This window comes from Geospiza fortis, unplaced genomic scaffold (genome assembly GCF_000277835.1).
Source record: "Geospiza fortis unplaced genomic scaffold, GeoFor_1.0 scaffold112, whole genome shotgun sequence".
Classification (NCBI taxonomy): Eukaryota; Metazoa; Chordata; class Aves; order Passeriformes; family Thraupidae; genus Geospiza; species Geospiza fortis.
The window spans coordinates 29,125,917-29,143,529 of NW_005054298.1; the positions used below are offsets into that span (position 1 = coordinate 29,125,917).

Below are 17,613 nucleotides of genomic sequence, written 5' to 3' on the forward strand. Positions count from 1 at the left end.
ACAACAGCAGCAGTCTTGGCAGAGAACACATAAACACTGAGAACACATAAACATGGCATTTCCATCAGTGTGAGGAGCAGTGTCCTTGCCAGGTGTGATGCACACAGGTACCTGTGCAAATCTGCCCCTGAGGTCCAACATAAGCACAGAGGACAGGGGTGAGATGTGACTCCATTTTCCTTTCACCCATTTCTCTAATAATTTCATTTCCTTTTCTAGGGAGAGTCTGGACCAACGGGAGCCATGGGTCCAACAGGTCCTCTAGTGAGTGTCGCATGTGCTGGGTGTTGCAGAAGTGATTGTCTATACTGCTGCCAGTGGGAATTGCAGGGCTTTGATATCTGCATTTGAGATCATGGAGCTGAACTTTCTCTTCATGAAGACTTTGTTTCTGTTACTCTGACAGTGAATTTGGTCCACTGTAAGCTGTTCCTCCCTTCCATTCACAGGCATAGGTAATAATGGTAAATCAGAAGGCCCAGCAGAGACTTGGCTGTAGGTGTGATGATAGTTCCCAACTCACATGAGTGTTGGGTGATAGTGTTTTCTTTTTGCATGTTGATGCCTCATGTGGAGTGATTTCAACATGAGAAATACTGGCTTGGGTTGCTCTGAGGTAGAACTGGAGTAATTTATATCAGGAATGAAATGGCTAAGAAAACCATGGACAGAGGGTTTTGGAGGTTGTGGTGAGGGTAAGTATGCTTGACCTGGAAGTGAAATGGAGAAAAATTTTTTAGAATAATTTTCATTCACATGTGGTTTTGGACAACTGAATATGCATGAGTAGTGTTACATGACAAAAATTGACTCTCAGCAGTGCTCCTGGAAGTAAAGCCTTTTTCTGATGTCAGATAATGGCATCTCTCTGTGAAGCACTATGTTTTGTGTAGAGTTTAATATCCCTGAAGTGGAATCTAATTTGTGAATGAGATTTAGTGAAAGAAGTTGCATTATTGTCACCGGTAAGAATATAAAGAATTTATTCTAACGTGTTTAAAACTGGAAATACTGTTGGAATGGAAAAACAGAAATTACAGTTTATTAAATTTCCACTGGGCAAGCCTGTGAAGCTGTAAGGATTTTTATGAGCTGCTACTTCTTTTCTGCTATAGGACAAGATAAGTTACTCCTGCAGGGGTGAAAAAACAACCCATTTTTTATTCTGACATGATGACCTCCTGAATAATGCACTTTTTGTTTTCTTCAAGGGACCTAGGGGAATGCCAGGCGAAAGAGGACGAATTGGACCACAGGGTGCCCCTGTAAGTAGAATCTTCCTTGTCTCATAATTCCTCTCTTGTTCACTTAAATTTAAATCCCCGAGCCTGAAAGTGTTAGCTCATGTGACTTCCTAGTCACTTATGGTGTGAGTTCTGCTATAGCTTAAGAAAGTTAGGGTTGAGCAGTTTTGTGAGGTGACTTCTGTACTATACATTTCAAAAGTTAAAAACACTTTTAAAATGAGAGTGGTAACTATATGGTAACTTCTCATAGCAGAGCTGCCCATGAGTCCAAATACCCTCACAGTATGATTTTCTGGGATATAAAAATGTCTTCTATGTTTCTGTTGGATTTCTTGTGAGAGATTCTTTTCAGCAAAAATTACTGAACAGGAAATAATGTTTCAATTTTGTCTGGAAAAAGGTTTAAAATGAAATTTAAGATTAAGTCTTTCAATTCAGATTTTAATTTAGATGAAATATAAAAATTTAATTTCAGATAATAAGGCTATCTTCTTAAAAATATTTTGATTTTCAGCAAAAAAGGGATTATCCTTGACATGAGATCATATTTGAATTAGAACTTTCATCCTGCTGCTTTTATATCCAGTGTCAAGTATTGTTTTTCTGGCATTTCTCCCCATGACTTTTATATGATCCACTTGTATCATGTGCACCATACAATGACACTCTCAAAATATTGTCCTTTCTGAAAATAGAGAAATCCATTAACTCAAATGGGAGCATAATTTCTTCCAGAAGTTTTCCATGCCAGTGTTTGGAGGAATGTGCAATCCATCATTTCTTCAATCACCTTAGTAGATATAGTTTTATCACAAATGCTGACAATAAATAATTAAAAAATAGGTAGAGTTCTTACAAATACTCTGTGTTTTCTGTTTTCCTGTCTAGGGTGGACGTGGCCAGCATGGTATGCCTGGGAAGCCAGGCCCAATGGTAAGTGATTGGTTCTCAATCAACCACTTTTTCACTCTATATTTCCACTTGCCTTTTGACACTACCAGAAAAAAAGAAAAAAGTTGGCAGTTGCTGGTATCAGTTAAGTGCATCTGGAATTAATTATCTGAGAATGATTCCTTGTTGTACTCATTTTACTTTTAGTGCTGCCCTCTGCAAAATTTTCCTCTGTAGTTTACTTCATCTGAAGGTTTTAATTTGCAGAGGAGTTGCCCATAGCCTCTCCTGGGGAGGTGATGCTCTGCTGCTCTTATGGAGCCCATATGGTGGGGAGGAAAGTGCCTCAAGTGCATGCACTGCAATATAAAGCAGTTCATATTTGAATGTTATCTTCCTTCACTTGCAAAGCTGCAAATGGCTTGTTGTCAGCAAGAAGAAAGGCACTCACTGATAGCACAATTTGCTCCCTGCAATTGTTCCATTACCAGATGTGTAAAGGGGCCTTTTAATTAAGGACAGTCACTTTTTGAACTGAAGGACAGAGACCTGTGTTGGAATGTCTGCCAAGCTGAGAAAGCCTGGCTTGCAGGGCTGTTGAAGTTCTCTCACCATGGCAGCAGGGCTGCAGAGGAAGACATGGCTGTTTGCACTCAGACTGTCAGTGTAGCAATGTTGGTTTTGATCCCACAGCCCAATCTCTGCATTTGCAGAATACATTTGTGTGAATTCACGTAAGTCAGGGATGTTTCTCACATACAGTTAATTTTGTGTTGCTTTTGCGTGTGAAAACTGGTAATGGTTTTGTACTATTTGTGCAAGGCCAAGTTCCACTTTAAAAATGTGGTATTTGTATTTGCTTTTTTTTTCCTGAAAGCATCACTTGTAGGATATGGATAACAGCTTCTGCCCATTGATACAGTCAGCCTTTACCATTTTGTGATGTTCAGCTTAGAAAAAACCAACAACCAAACCAAACCAAACATCCCAAAAGCCCTGCACAAAGAAAACCCCTTCAAAACCCTAAACCACACCTGCTTGCAGTTAGAATTTCATTCTGTGCATACTCTTTATTTACTTGTGACAAAATTCTGAGAAAAATTTATTTACCTGTGTCATCTTAATGAACAGACTGTTTTATTAAACACTTCATTAAGAAATAATTAACTGTATAGAAGCTCGAAAGATGAGTGTAAGTGCCAAAAAGCTACACAACTCAATTATTTAGTGTATCATGAAGGAAAGGTTAGTTATTAGGAAAACCTTTCAAACAAAGAAAATATTTTTTTCAATATTTAAAACAAACTATAAAGTTAAAGGAAGCTGGGTGGCAAGCTGGAGGTATTACACAAACCTTGTAATTTTTCTTTGGCATAAAATGTGAGCTCAGCTTCACTGGACATGATAAGTGGTTGGCTAATATTTTTGGAAAATCCCATCAAGTATCACAAGGGAGATACTCATCCTTAATGCACATGTTTCTCACTGGAGAAAGCGTTAATGAAATGTGTTGTTACTTGGGTCAGTGCAGTGGTACAGCATAATCCTGGAACTCTTCCTGCAACAAGAGAGAGATTTGGCAGACATTATTTGTGATCCAATAAACTGGGACATAGGTTTTCAAAAATATACTTGGTGAGCTGTTACATCAGTTCTGTAGAAATTCAGTGCAAGGTCACAGCAGAAATGTTGTCTGTAATTAATGCTCAGTGGGACAGATTGTTCTGATTAAGTTTGTCAGGAGAGCTTTATTACATAGAACATTTTTTCTCAGCATGAATCATATCTTACAAAGAGACAGAAAATCAGGAAAAGATAAAGAGGAATTATCTGGGACCAGTGTTGCAGTGAGTATTAATAACCACTGTGTGCCGCCCTCCCAAGCCTTTGGAATACAGAAGAAAGTTCTCTTGAATGTCTCGTGCAGCACAAGAGACTTTATGGAAATGGAAATATCTTTGTCTCTCTAGCCCTGAAATTTTGATACAAAGTCTGTGTTTTACAGCTTTCAAATGAATCTGCTGTGAGTTTAGGAATCTTAATTCTATAATTGTTCACTGTGAACTGTGTACATTGCAATTCAGGCATTATTGGTGAATCAAGAGCTGTAGCTTTGCTGAAGGCAGCAAACACTTTATTAAAGAACTGCACCACAATTCTATAAAATGTATTTGTATCACTTAAAAACCTGATATTTAGAGTTATTTTGATTTTTTTATAAACAAATGTTTTATGACTAAAAAATACAGGTAATTCTAAACCCATATTTACCCAATGATGAGATACTAACCTGTGTGATCTAAACCACTGAGTTACAGCTTTGTGTCTGTCTTTTCTAGGGCCCACTTGGCATAACTGGATCTCCAGGTTTTCCTGGTATTCCTGGCATAAAGGTAAATAAAAAATGAAAGCGTCTTTTTAAAATGTATAACAGCACACAACTAAAAATGTACTAGACTGCACAGAGCTCAGGCTGACGTGTACAGATCCCCAGAGGCTGCTGTGAAATCAGTCTTAATTAAGACCTTCAGACAGAAGATAAAACCCAAAGCCAAATGAAGCAATTGCAATTCACCACTGTTAAGATACTTTGCTTTCCATTTTTCTTATGTCAAGGAGTGATTATAAGATGACGGCCATGCTGTGCTTCAGGAATCTTGTCCAGAATATTCAAAGAATAGCAAGATACATTGCTAGAAGTGAGGTTGTGAGGGCAAGTCAAAGACAATATGGAGGCAGGACCTTCTAGTGTTGGAACTTCTAGTTTTGGCCAAGAATACTTTTTTGGGATGATCTAGACTGGTAAGGGGTTAATGCCTGAACCCCAACAGAGATGTGCAGTTCATCACAACAGAGAAAATTACAGGTACTACCTTTTGTGGCTTGGAGTGATTCAGCTGTGAAATGAAAAATTTTCATTTGTTGTAGCACTGTCTATGTGGCACTCCCCCCTCTTGTTTTGCAAGAAAGTGCTCTTTTTTTTTTTTTTCTTTTTTCTTTTTGACTTCTTAGCTTTGAGGCCAATGTCTTCAGAGATAGAAAACTCATACAGCTTCCTTATGCATCCAGCTGCACTTCTTTGACCCTTTACACTCCTAAAACATGATAAGAAAATGTTATACAAGAAGAAACTCTCAATTGGTCAGATAGCCAAGATCAGCAGATGTTTTTGTGTTGTTGTGAAGCTGGCAAGATTCATGACAATGTCTGGAAACAAGTGTTAATAACAGTATCAACTTAATCATAGAGTCATAGAATAGCAGGTTACAAGGGGACCTCTAGGATCATCCGCTCCAACTGCTCCAGCCTTTCTTGGAAAACGTACAGTCTAGACAAGAGGAGTGTACAGTTAAATGATAGCCCTTGTAGTGCATGTCATAAAATGTTTTAGTATGGCTCAGCATGATTTTACCTAAGGAAATGTTTAAAAAAGCTGTCACACGATGCATCGCTTAGAGCTTTTGAAAAGGAGAAGCTACCTTCAGTTTGATCATCAGATGATGTAAAATTGGAATAGTTGAACTCATAAAAGCTCAGCAGATTATACAACGAAGATGTGGACTTGTTTTATGAAGATATGATATTAATAGCCATCAGTTCCAAAAGGCATATTTCCTATATAAAATTAAAATTTAAAGAAGATGCTGGCAAGAATTTTTTATCATCCAGTCTAATCTTACAGGGATTTGAAATTTAGTGTAGTTTCTGTAACAATGAGTTCCTCTGTGCTGTGCAAAAAAACCCAAAACCAACAAACCAAATCAGCCAATCCCAGATGTGTTGCCATATCTAAATCTTAACAGCCTTGCTATTAATGAAGGTAGAAAAAACTTGTAAAATTACAGACACTTAGTGGTATTTTAGAGAGACAGGTTGTTCTTGATCTTATTTGGACTCCTGGATAGTGCTGCTTTTCTGCAAAGTTTCCTTGTCTTGTATACATTGAGAAAAAAACCTGTCTATACTTTTAATGTTGGTGTTCACCTGGAAGTAATAGAAGCAAAATAAGGTAAGCAAAAATTGCATTTTAAGGATGACAAACTATTTCAAACATGAATTGTTTTTCTGTTATAAGCTTAGTATAATATTCCTCTTGAATGACTTTATAGCGTTACATTTTAGAGCAAAATAATCTGAAGTTGTTTTCTCATCTGGAATCCTAGGGTGAAGCAGGTCCAACAGGTCCTCGAGGTCCCGAAGGTCCTCAAGGACAAAGAGGTGAAACAGGTCCTCAGGGCCCAGCTGGGTCACAAGGTCTTCCTGTGAGTACATTGAATTGAGTTCCTCAGTGCTCAGCATGTGCATGTTCACCTGTTTATGGGGGTTTTTAGTGCCCTGACAACAGAGTTTTGCTCAAAGTACCTTTTTTCCCCAAGGAAAACAGGTCTCATTCCTATGTTTTGTGCTAATTTTATTTGTTATTTTATTGCAAGTTGGAAAACTGAAAGTTACACGATCTCAATACAGTCTCAATCTTCAAAATATTTTAAAACTTAAGCTTAAACATAAGATCTTCAGCACTAAAATTCGCACTAACTTGCATACTTTATTGCTCTTTTTAGCATTTCCATATGTTGCTGCATTTATTTAATAGCCTTTATTTTCTGGTCTTGTAAAGTGGATAAAATAACTATCTTCTGCTTTTGTGATTGATGCCAATCTCCTTAAAATGATTTCTAATGATTGGTACCGTGTCTTTAGGGCGCTGAAGGGACAGATGGTTCTCCTGGTGCAAAGGGCCCTACTGTAAGTAGTCATATTTCCTGTTGAAGAAATTGTGTAAGTTAATTTCTTGTATTTCCTTATTTTGATTGTGTTTCCTTACTGTGCTTGCTGTTTGTATTTGTAGGGATCTCCAGGCACTGGAGGCCCCCCTGGATTATCAGGCCCCCCTGGTTCCCCAGGACCACAGGGCAGCACCGGCCCCCCCGGGATTCGAGGCCAGCCGGTAATGGGGTCTTTGTCCCTTTGGGAACTGTAGTGCCTGGCACGCGCCGCTCCATGGAACTGAAACAGGGATTAGCAGTGGGCTTCCTTAAACACAGCAGTAGCATACTCAGGTCCTGTGAATCTGCTGTGTATCCAAAATATCACTACTTCTTTGAAAAAGAAGTGTGTCTTTATAAACCTCAGAGAAGAGATTTTTTTTTGATAACATAATAATAAACAAGCATAATGGTAAAGATAAACCATTATAAGCATCATATTGTACTGCCTACAATTAGTCACTAAACTAGGAAATGTTTGTTTTATGGCATAATACAAAGTGAAGTGGTTTATGCAGACTTTTAACTTTACTGGTGCTATTCATGTGTTTGTTTTCAGGGAGACCCTGGTGTCCCAGGTTTCAAGGGAGAAGCAGGACCCAAAGGTGAACCTGTAAGTCTCCATATGCTTTTTAAGATGAAGAGGAAACACAGAGGCTTAGCCATGTAACTTCTGGGAGAAAACCAACTCTGCAGAGTTCGAGTTGGTTTATCAACCAATCTTCAGCTTTTCTTTCTCACCAGTTAAATAATCATGTATTAACTGACAAAAATATAGAGGTGAAGTAATAGTTTCTTTACCACTGTCTTCTCCTTTGAAAATTTCTATTAGTCTCACTGAATTTTGACTCCTTTGCAGCTTGACAAAGTACAAATTATTGTGGCTGATTATAAGAAGCAGTGTTCAGCCCAATTGCAGAATTACAGTTTATTAGCCTATAAACATTGTAAAAGAGGAAAGCAGATGCTGAAAAGCTGTTATTTTTAACTGATCTCTATTTTCTTTTCTTTTCTTTTATTGGGAAAAATGTTTATAGTGTCCAGAAGACAGTCTGTTTCAATGTGCCTGAGAAATGGTGAGCTTAACAATGTTTTTTAAAATAACATTTTATTCTCACTAGGGCCCACAAGGTCCCCAGGGTCCCATTGGCCCCATAGGTGAAGAAGGGAAAAGAGGTCCTCGAGGTGATCCAGGGTCAGTAGGTCCACCAGGTCCTGTTGGAGAGAGGGTAAGAAATCTAGAGGAATAATATGTCTTAAGAGATGCGCTGCTAAGCTGAAAACCTTTTGACCTACCCATGGATGTTCTTACAGCTAGATTGTGCATGTAGTCAACCTTATTTTCCTAGCAGTAGTTACTATTGTGTGTTATTTTTTCACACTGGAGATTCAGTGACGAGGATAGTATGGTAGGAGAAAGGATGGAGATAGGACAAGTTCATTGCAGACTTCTTCCTACACCTGCACAACTGCTCATCTTGGCTTTCCATGAGGCTGTTCACACAGAAGGAGCTGTCCAGCATGCATGAATGAGACACTGATGTTTTTACCAGTCTTAAGTCACAACCCCACCCTCCACTCCCCAAGTTAAAGTACTGAAGTAAGAAAATTGTAAGGAAATGAACTGAATCTTCAATCCATAAATCTGGTCCTTTATTTGTAATAATCTATGTAAGAATTAAGATAGTTGTCTCATATCTACTGCTTTTCCTAGGGTGCTCCTGGTAACCGTGGTTTCCCAGGTTCTGATGGCTTGCCTGGACCAAAGGTAAATTAAATTAAAAGAGTCCCTCTTTTATTGTGTAGTTTGTTAAATCTTCATACATACAGACATATAAAAAGGAAGTGTTCCATTAAAAATTTCTGCTTCCGGGCAAACAGGCAGAAATTTGTCCAATTTACAAATGCTAAAAAGGGGTCTGAATTTTTTGAGACAAAAATTTTTTGGGAAAAGTCACTTTCAGTTCCCATGATGTTCAGCTGTGCTTGCTTGTCCCTGACTTAAGGCTCCCTTGTTTTGAAATGTGCACAGTAAAGGATTGACCTGTTCTACTCCTATATTGCTTTATGTATTGCTGTGTAGGAGGGGGCTCTGTGAAAAATTACCTATTCTTTGTGTGTGGTGTGATTTTCTAGACTTATCCCTTAAAAAGATGGGTTTATCTGGCTTTCCTAAATGCTCTAACACTTCCAGGGAAATGGCTCACATAGGCATTTGTCTAGTACTTCTGTAAATTCCTACCTTCTTGGTAAAAATACAGGGATCCTAAAATGCTTACATAAACTTGCTTTAAGGAAGAGAAACTCTTAAGTAATAATTTTGGGGAGAAAAGATAGTCATTAGGAAACTAATAATAGAAAAAGTATTAATGATTTGTAACTTTGTTTGCAAAAATAGGTCCTTAATAGAAGATACTATTTTATCTAACCTGCTACTCTGTTACTGCTCCAGCTGTTAACTAGTAGCTCACTGGTGTCTTTCTAGGGAGCCCAAGGAGAGCGTGGTCCAGCAGGATCTTCTGGACCCAAAGGAGGTCAGGGAGATCCTGGACGTCCTGGTGAGCCTGGCCTTCCAGGTGCAAGGGTAAGGGACTGCTAGCAGTACCCTATAAACTGTGGTACCTTTCATTCTCCAAAGGCAGCAGTGAATGCTGGGGAATTCAGAAGCTGTTCTGCAAGGGCAGACTGGTTTCAGTGGGCTAAAGGCAGAGAGAACTGTCTTTATTTCTGCTGATGGTGGGAAGCATAGGTTGTGTCTTAGCAAAAGGAGAAATAGCCCTGATTGAGAACAGCTGATGCAAAGGAAGTACGTGTTTGTAAAGCACAATTGCCACAGGTAACATGGATTGAAGGCCAACCTTCATTAAATTGGTGATTGGTAACACAGAAGATTGAGTGGTACATATCACCTCGAGATTTTTTTTCAGGAAAATTATTGGAGGACAATTCAAAATATCAGATAAAGGGGATAAAGGGAACAGTAAAATGTGATATAGATCATGGCAGAAATAAAGATGAGCCTATGAGAAGCTCAAGAGGTGTAAAGCAAGAAAGAATAGGAAGAAGAAAAATCAAAGACAGTGAGGGATGAAACTGTAAAGTGAATAAAAGGATGAGGACCTTTAACATGGAGAAGTTTGTGCTATAGCAGCAATCAAGCATTTCTTTGGGATTTTTAAATATTTCTTGATTGTTACAGAATTATAGACCTAACACCACTACTATTCCTGCTTTTAGGGTTTGACAGGAAATCCAGGTGTCCAAGGCCCTGAAGGAAAACTTGGCCCCTTGGTAAGTGACAAAAATTAGCCTTTCAGTTAATGTCACAGTAATTCAAAGGTCCCACCTCACTGAAATTGCTTTTATTAACATGAGTTTTCTTTATTTATTAAGGCTCATCTTTTGATAGTTTACTTTACATTCCTAACTTCAAAATTAGTACCAATAACATTTGTTTAGTTTTGTCTGTATCACAGTGTCTCTTGCTTACCTGCTGCTGCATCATTGATAAATATTTGAACTAAATATTTTCCTAGTTGATGCTTTGGACATATTTTCCTAGTTGATGCATGGACATGATAAATTATTTGTACACGATTCAGTTCTAATAATTGCATAGCATTTGGTTAAATCCAGCAGCATGGTTATTGTTATGTCTGCTGTAAAGACATTTTGACTGATAAGTGAAGCCCCAAGCCAGGTTAATGTTTTATTATTTATATATACAAGCATTTTTTTGGGATTAATAAATTCATATGAATAAATATATTTAGAATTTAATGTGGAAAATGCTTTATCTCTGCAGGGTGCTCCTGGGGAGGATGGACGTCCAGGCCCAGCAGGTTCCATAGGAATCAGAGGCCAGCCAGGCAGCATGGGCCTTCCTGGGCCAAAGGGTGGTAGTGTGAGTATGGCAATCTCTTTTTGACTTCACCCACTTTTGTATATTTTATGGGTGAAAAATATCTAAACCTGGTCATTTTTATTTCCGCAATTCAGGGTGATCCTGGAAAGCCTGGAGAAGCAGGCAATGCAGGAGTCCCAGGACAGAGGGTGAGTGTGGCTGTTATTTGCAGTGATTATGGAAAATGGTGCTTTTCTGTTATGTATGTTCACTGCACAAGATTTCTTCCCCTGTCATTTTCATGTAGGGAGCTCCTGGTAAAGATGGTGAAGTTGGCCCTTCTGGTCCTGTTGGCCCACCAGTAAGTCAGTTTTTACCTCTCTGCCTGCCTGCCTACCTGGTACTCCATCTACTCACTCATATTTTGGCTTCTGTTCTTATCAATCTTCATGCCAGTTGCTGAGTCCAAGCAAAAATTCCAAGAACATTTAAAGAAAAATAATTCTAGAAAAATTGCCAGTTTTGTATTAAAATATATATATTAGTAGTCTAATTCCTTCTACTATTACAAAAAATAGTGTAAGGAGTAAAAAATTATCATAGTAATTTTCCCATCTTTCTTGATTTTAATGGGACTGAGTGTTTTCCTGTTACCAGAGAACCTTTAGGGGGAGGATTTTAAAGAAATTATACACATCTTATTACGTCTTTTAGATAGGCTGTCTTGTCCTGGGATGAGTAAAAATGTATAGCAAATAAATACCTAATTGAAAATATGCATATTCAGAGAAAAGAAAAAATTGTGGAGCCTGCCTGTATTTATCTTCTGTTTACTTGTTACTTCCTTTTGTGTAGGGTCTGGCAGGAGAAAGAGGAGAACAAGGCCCTCCAGGTCCTACAGGGTTTCAGGTATGTGCATCCATTTTTTTTTTAATTTAAAAAAGAAACAAACATGTCTTTATCAACTTAAATTGGAAAAATTCAATCAAATGATGCATAATATAACTTCAGAACTAAGGCAAAGATGTTCAGAATAATTAATGATCCATAACTTTCATATCAGTTGTGCACTAAACCACTGGCAAAGGCTTAAACACCAGCTCTGTATCCCTTGAGAGGACCTTTGATGTCAATCAGTTTTAATTTGAAGATTTTCCAAAAAAGTTCCAAATATGTAGCAAAATAATTGTCTTGATAATGAAGTATTAATTAAATCAATATCTGTTTGTAGAGAACTTTACTTCTAGGGCTGAGATGTCCTGCAAATGTTAAGGAAGGGCTGCTATCTGATTTAGAGAGGGGGAGACACTTTGGTGAAATATTCATGTAACTCTTTCCTTTGGGAATCTCTGAGAGTGTGCTCTTGTACTGAGGGTACTGCAACATTCATGATCTTGGTGTCCTAGTTAAGTCTGGATTTACATAACTTTCTATCATGTTAGTGACCATTTTATTTACTCTTTACAGGGCTTGCCTGGGCCACCAGGTCCTCCAGGTGAGGGAGGAAAGCCAGGTGATCAGGTAATGTATGTGTAACATAATATTAAAAATACAATTTATAAAGTAGTTTTATTTTTTCTTCTCTCTCTAATTGAATTTCCCACTCTCTTTCAAAATACTTACTGATTGATGTGGTCTGCAAGCTGTCTAAGAACTGCTTTGGCATAAAATAATTATGAGAATCTGTGTTCTTGGACTGAGTGGACTATCACCTCTTGTCATTGACAGATAGGATTTAGAACTGGCCATCTACATTCACAGTACTTTGGAAATGAAAATGTTTGTCTCTGATTTCCATAAATATAAAGTTATGAATAATGATTTCATTCAAATGGTGAATTTTGTTCTTAGGGTGTGCCTGGAGATCCTGGAGCTGTTGGTCCATTGGGCCCCAGGGTAGGTGTTTTCTTTCAGAGTTTAAATGTGCATAACAGTTCTGTGAGGTTGGAAATTGATGCATGCCATGGACTTTAACAGCGAAAGTCAGTATTTGTCCTTTTTCCCCACCAACAAAATGGGTGTAAATATGAATATGTTTTAAGATAGTTTCTGTAAAATCTACCACCTTTAATAATTTTGTAGCTCCTGAAGTGGTGTTGAGTACCAGCAGCTAATGATTTGGTTTATGCTGTGAAATAAGAATTTTAGTTTGCTGAGCAAAATATTTCCCCCACCTCTAACAGTAAAAGCATAAAACCAGTTTTTATTTAATCACTTCTCCTAAAATTTGTTCACAGGCTCTACTGCTCTTGTGGTGTATTTAGGATTTTGTCTACCAGAATTCTACTCTGCCTTGTAAATAAATGATAATCTTCCATTTTGTAGGGAGAACGTGGCAATCCAGGGGAAAGGGGAGAACCAGGTGCTTCAGGACTCCAGGGTGAAAAGGGGATGGCTGGAGGCCATGGTCCTGATGGCCCAAAGGTAAACTGAGTAGAGATTTGAATTTCTGCAGTGATGTGAGGTATAATTTTGCTCATTTGCTTGAACATTAGAGAGAGATTTTTAATTGTAAATGTGAAGGCATCTCTGTTATATAAGGAAGGACACACAATTCCAATTATAACAATATTAAAAATTTGCAGCGTACTTAAATGTTGAGAATTCACAGTAGAACTGGGCAAAGCCATTTCTGAACTGCAGAAAACCTTCTAGCAATGTTGTAAGAGCCATGCCAGTTTACACAAAGACACTTGGCAGGGCTAAGCAGTTAAAAGAAAATGCTGAAAGCTTCATGCCTGCTTGCATGTATCTGCTGTGGATGTGACTAGGCCAGCAAGCTCAGGTCAAGCAGGGAGTGCCTCTAGTTATGTGAGACCTGTAATAGACATGAGCATCTCTGCCCCTGGCAACTTCTACCTGTGCCTAGTTTCCATACTAAACCTATGTGACATCAAGGTCAAGGCAGAAAGACTCTCAAGCTTTTTTTATCTGTTTTCATCTCCAGTATGCACTGATTAAATATTGATGTATTTGGAAGAACTACGGTATTACAGTTGAACTTCCTGAGTAACACTATGGGAAAATAAAAGTATTTGAATGTGAATAAAGTCCAAATTTCAGATAAAATTATTACTTAAAACTGTACCTCAGAGACTTCAACAAAGGCACAACATGTTCTGCAGCCTGGAGACAAAGATGCTTCTCAGATGAATAGGCAACAACTTGTCTTTTGTTCCAGGGAAGCCCAGGCCCTAGTGGGACACCTGGAGATCCAGGACCACCAGGCCTTCAGGGTATGCCTGGAGAGAGGGGGATTGCTGGAACACCTGGCCCTAAGGGAGATAGAGTAAGTGTGTTTATTGCTGTCCTCCTGAGTAGCATGACCTGTCCCTTAACACTGCAGTTATTCCAGGATATGACCTGGACAGCGTTCAGTGCCATAACTGGGACTTTCTGGGTGTTTTCCGTAGGGTGGCGTAGGTGAGAAAGGTGCTGAAGGTACAGCTGGCAACGATGGGGCAAGAGTAAGTACATCTGTCCTTCCCTTTAGACCTGCTCTTCACACGCAGTTTGTGTACTGTGCTAGGGGACTCTGCTTGTGGATTTAAGCACAATGCAGTGTTATCATGGTATGTCATACATTTACAGTCATTACCTCACCCTCCAAATCTTCAAGTTTATCAAGACTGCTGTGCACAACGTGTCTGTGCACCAAGCCCCTATTGGTTATCATCAATAATGAAGTTAAGAGTTCAATGGAAAGGATTCACAGTTGATTTGGGATTAGTCTAAGTTGACTATAGTAAAAATATGAACAAATGAGCAGACAGATCTTCCAGATCTCAGTCTTGGACTAAGACTCCTTTTCCTTGTCTCCATCGAGTTGCCCACAATCTGTCCTAAATTTCACAGGTCAAAATTCCTGTCAATGTACTAAGCTTCACATAAGCAGTAAGTTGCTGGCACTTCTAGAAAGTTTTGAATGCCTATTGCATTTATAAGTTCTCTAGTCTGCTCAAGCTGTGTTCAAGACACATTGCACACACTCTGCTGCACAGACCAACTGTCCAATAATCTCTATTGCACTGGGTTTTCTTTGTATGCATTGACAATTTTTCCTTCCCAGAAGTTATTCAAGTTACTTTTTACATGAATTGAGAATATATCTGAGATTCTTGGGTTGTGAAAATCAGTTGGAGTACTAGCTGCTAAGCATTTGGAAATCTGAGGTACAGTCAGAATACAAGGATCCTGTCTAGACTACATTTATTGTTAAAGAGGAAAAATTTTTTTGAGAAACCCTCTTTACAGAAGCTCTAATAAAGTTATCATCTGTGAGCTGGAATTGGTTATCTAAATCAAACATTATCCAAAGATACAGAGCAGTTCTTATTCATTGTAAGGGATGTTTAGAGGTTATGGTAGTTAATGAACAGGTGAAGTAATGGCGAACTGAAGGATCATTATGTGGAGTTGGTGGGTTTGGATGGAGGGTTTGGAATCTATTTGCCTGCCTTATGAAGAGATAGAGGACATTTTTGAGTAGTTTGTAAGATCGAAATGGATATTCAGAAAAAATGATGGATACTTTAAAATTAAGTTAAAAAGTTAAATACCTACATAAAAGAAACAAAGCACTGTGCAAGTGGGAAAAAAAGACTTGATTCCTTTTTGAGAGAGTGAAATAAAGCTGGGGCTTTTGTATTTCTATATCATTGGCCTTATTCATGAATACTGCAGAGACAGATGATGAACTTAGAGAAGAAGGAGAGAATGAAAAAAAGCAGATCTTTTGAGGGAAGTTGGGTTATTGGGAGAGGAAGTGCAAGTTAATTTTAGATAAAGAAGATTAAAGACGTTTCCAGACATAAAGTAGAATTCAAATGAATGAAAAAGGGAATGGTAATATATGAGAAGTTTTAAACTGTTTTTTTGGAGCATCACTTTTCTAACTTCCTTTTGTCTTAATTTGTTCAAAAGGGTCTCCCTGGTCCAATAGGTCCAATGGGTCCAGCAGGTCCCACTGGTGAAAAGGTAAACAGATTCCTTTCTTTACTGAAGTTTCTTAATATTATCAGACTTCATTAGCATTTTAATGACCAAACAAGTTAGTTACTTGGGAAATAAAATTCTTTCATTTTATTTTAAGGGTGAACCAGGTCCTCGAGGTCTAGTTGGTCCTCCTGGTTCCCGTGGAAACCCTGTGAGTAAACATGCTTTTTTTTTGTCTGGTCTAAGTTAACAATACCTAATGCTGATCCAAACTCCAGGCATTTTTTCTTATTTGCTGATATATTTCTCCCTTTTTCTTTCCCTTTCTCTGTAGCCAAGTGTGAAGTTTTGACTCGTTGCTGTGCACTTGCAAAAGTATTACCAGATTTTCTTCCTGTGACCTATACTTGTTTTAGGGCAAACTTTATAGAGTCACCCTCACTTACCTCACTCCTGAAATGATGCCACCACTTGTAATTGTGTCAGTGTTTTTAAAAGCATGCCCCTAGCAGATACCACTGCACATAAACAAATATTTAATGGGCAAAGCACAGAGGTAATCCTTAGTTCATCCAGTTATGTAACTCTTGTCATCTTCCATCTATTAGTGATTTGAAGTATTTTAAGGGTTGACTTCAATTAGGGAATTAGAGGCTCAGCCCTTCTAGATCCTTCACACTGCTTGAAATTGATTATGTGCCTGTCATAAATCAGAACACTCTTATTTCCAGTATGACTTGGAGCAGCTTCCACCCTTTTAGGGAGTGCTGGAGTTGGCAGCCTTTAGCTACTTCTTTTCCAAGCAAATGTTGAGTGGAAAGCTCAGTCGAAGCCTGTTTTGATCCTGTAGAAGAGTACATCTTTGAACTACTGTGTTTTTTCCCCAGTGTGATTGGAGTGGTAGGTTGAATGCAGTGTGTGCTCTTTTGGCCATCCCTGGAAGGGGTGGGTTGTGACCAGAATTTCTCCCAATTCTGTTTTAATACTCACCTGTGCCCTCCATCTCTGAATTCTGAAAGCTCAATATAGTCTTGAACACATGGCAACTTTTAACATCAGAGCTAACATCCTTTATTTTATAATTAAAAGATAATTTGATTCTGATTAATAGAGCAAAAGTATAATGACACTTATGATGGTGAATAGTTAACATCCTTTCTGATATATTGAACTGAAATGGATACTATCTGTAGAAAGATGGTTTTTAAATACAGCTATTTCAATTTTTCTGCCCAGGGTTCCCGAGGAGAGAATGGCCCAACTGGCGCTGTTGGTTTTGCTGGCCCCCCGGTACGTGTTTTGAACAGTAATGAGTTTCCTTTCCTCGTGCTTTGACACACTTCATTTCCTTCATTATGAATAATACTGTGGTGTTCTGGATCAGGAGTCACATTTTTTCTGCAAAAAGAGCTGTTTCTTTCTCCCATCAATATATCAAGGGAAGGAAAGGGCCAGTAAGTACCCTAGACAGTTGAAAAGTGGTTTTCTTATTGAGATTATGTAATTGCTCACCAGATTTCATATTTTCATTAGTATGTTATGCTGCTCCTTTGAGATTAAAAAAAAGGAAGTTAAAATGTGTCTACTGAAGGTAGCAAAGATTTGTGCCATGAGTAGTGAAGGCTGGAACGAGGTGATGGACCAGATGGACTGGAATACCCTAAGCTTTCCCACAGCCTAAGTATCCTGTTTCAGGATCCCTTTCACAGTCTTGCACCTGCTTCCCTTGATGGGAAAAAAAGCCTTGAAAAGACTATGTTTGTTTTATAGCTGCTGAGGAAAATAGAAAATCTAAAGAGAAGAAAAATGTGAGCTAGATAAGTAAAATATTTAAAATGGAAATACTGGCTTCACAGTATTAGAAAGATTAGAAAGCTATTAGAAAATGTCATGTGTGGTCTTCTAATGACCATGCTGAATTGTTAAACAA

General features: G+C 38.3%; 1 protein-coding gene across 2 annotated transcripts in view; it reads left to right on the forward strand.

The window, feature by feature from the left end:
- COL5A2 (collagen type V alpha 2 chain) overlaps window positions 1-17,613 on the forward strand; it is a 98,391-nt gene that overhangs the window by 66,847 nt on the left and 13,931 nt on the right. For both annotated transcript variants that reach the window (XM_005415985.2, XM_031055952.1), the window contains exons 15-38: window positions 220-264; window positions 1,212-1,265; window positions 2,136-2,180; window positions 4,478-4,531; window positions 6,302-6,400; window positions 6,840-6,884; window positions 6,988-7,086; window positions 7,464-7,517; window positions 8,026-8,133; window positions 8,619-8,672; window positions 9,390-9,488; window positions 10,142-10,195; window positions 10,710-10,808; window positions 10,904-10,957; window positions 11,056-11,109; window positions 11,604-11,657; window positions 12,216-12,269; window positions 12,600-12,644; window positions 13,074-13,172; window positions 13,930-14,037; window positions 14,162-14,215; window positions 15,672-15,725; window positions 15,841-15,894; window positions 16,920-16,973. In XM_005415985.2, coding sequence (XP_005416042.1) covers window positions 220-264; window positions 1,212-1,265; window positions 2,136-2,180; window positions 4,478-4,531; window positions 6,302-6,400; window positions 6,840-6,884; window positions 6,988-7,086; window positions 7,464-7,517; window positions 8,026-8,133; window positions 8,619-8,672; window positions 9,390-9,488; window positions 10,142-10,195; window positions 10,710-10,808; window positions 10,904-10,957; window positions 11,056-11,109; window positions 11,604-11,657; window positions 12,216-12,269; window positions 12,600-12,644; window positions 13,074-13,172; window positions 13,930-14,037; window positions 14,162-14,215; window positions 15,672-15,725; window positions 15,841-15,894; window positions 16,920-16,973 — 1,593 coding nt within the window. The remainder of the gene's footprint in view (window positions 1-219; window positions 265-1,211; window positions 1,266-2,135; window positions 2,181-4,477; window positions 4,532-6,301; window positions 6,401-6,839; window positions 6,885-6,987; window positions 7,087-7,463; window positions 7,518-8,025; window positions 8,134-8,618; window positions 8,673-9,389; window positions 9,489-10,141; window positions 10,196-10,709; window positions 10,809-10,903; window positions 10,958-11,055; window positions 11,110-11,603; window positions 11,658-12,215; window positions 12,270-12,599; window positions 12,645-13,073; window positions 13,173-13,929; window positions 14,038-14,161; window positions 14,216-15,671; window positions 15,726-15,840; window positions 15,895-16,919; window positions 16,974-17,613) is intronic.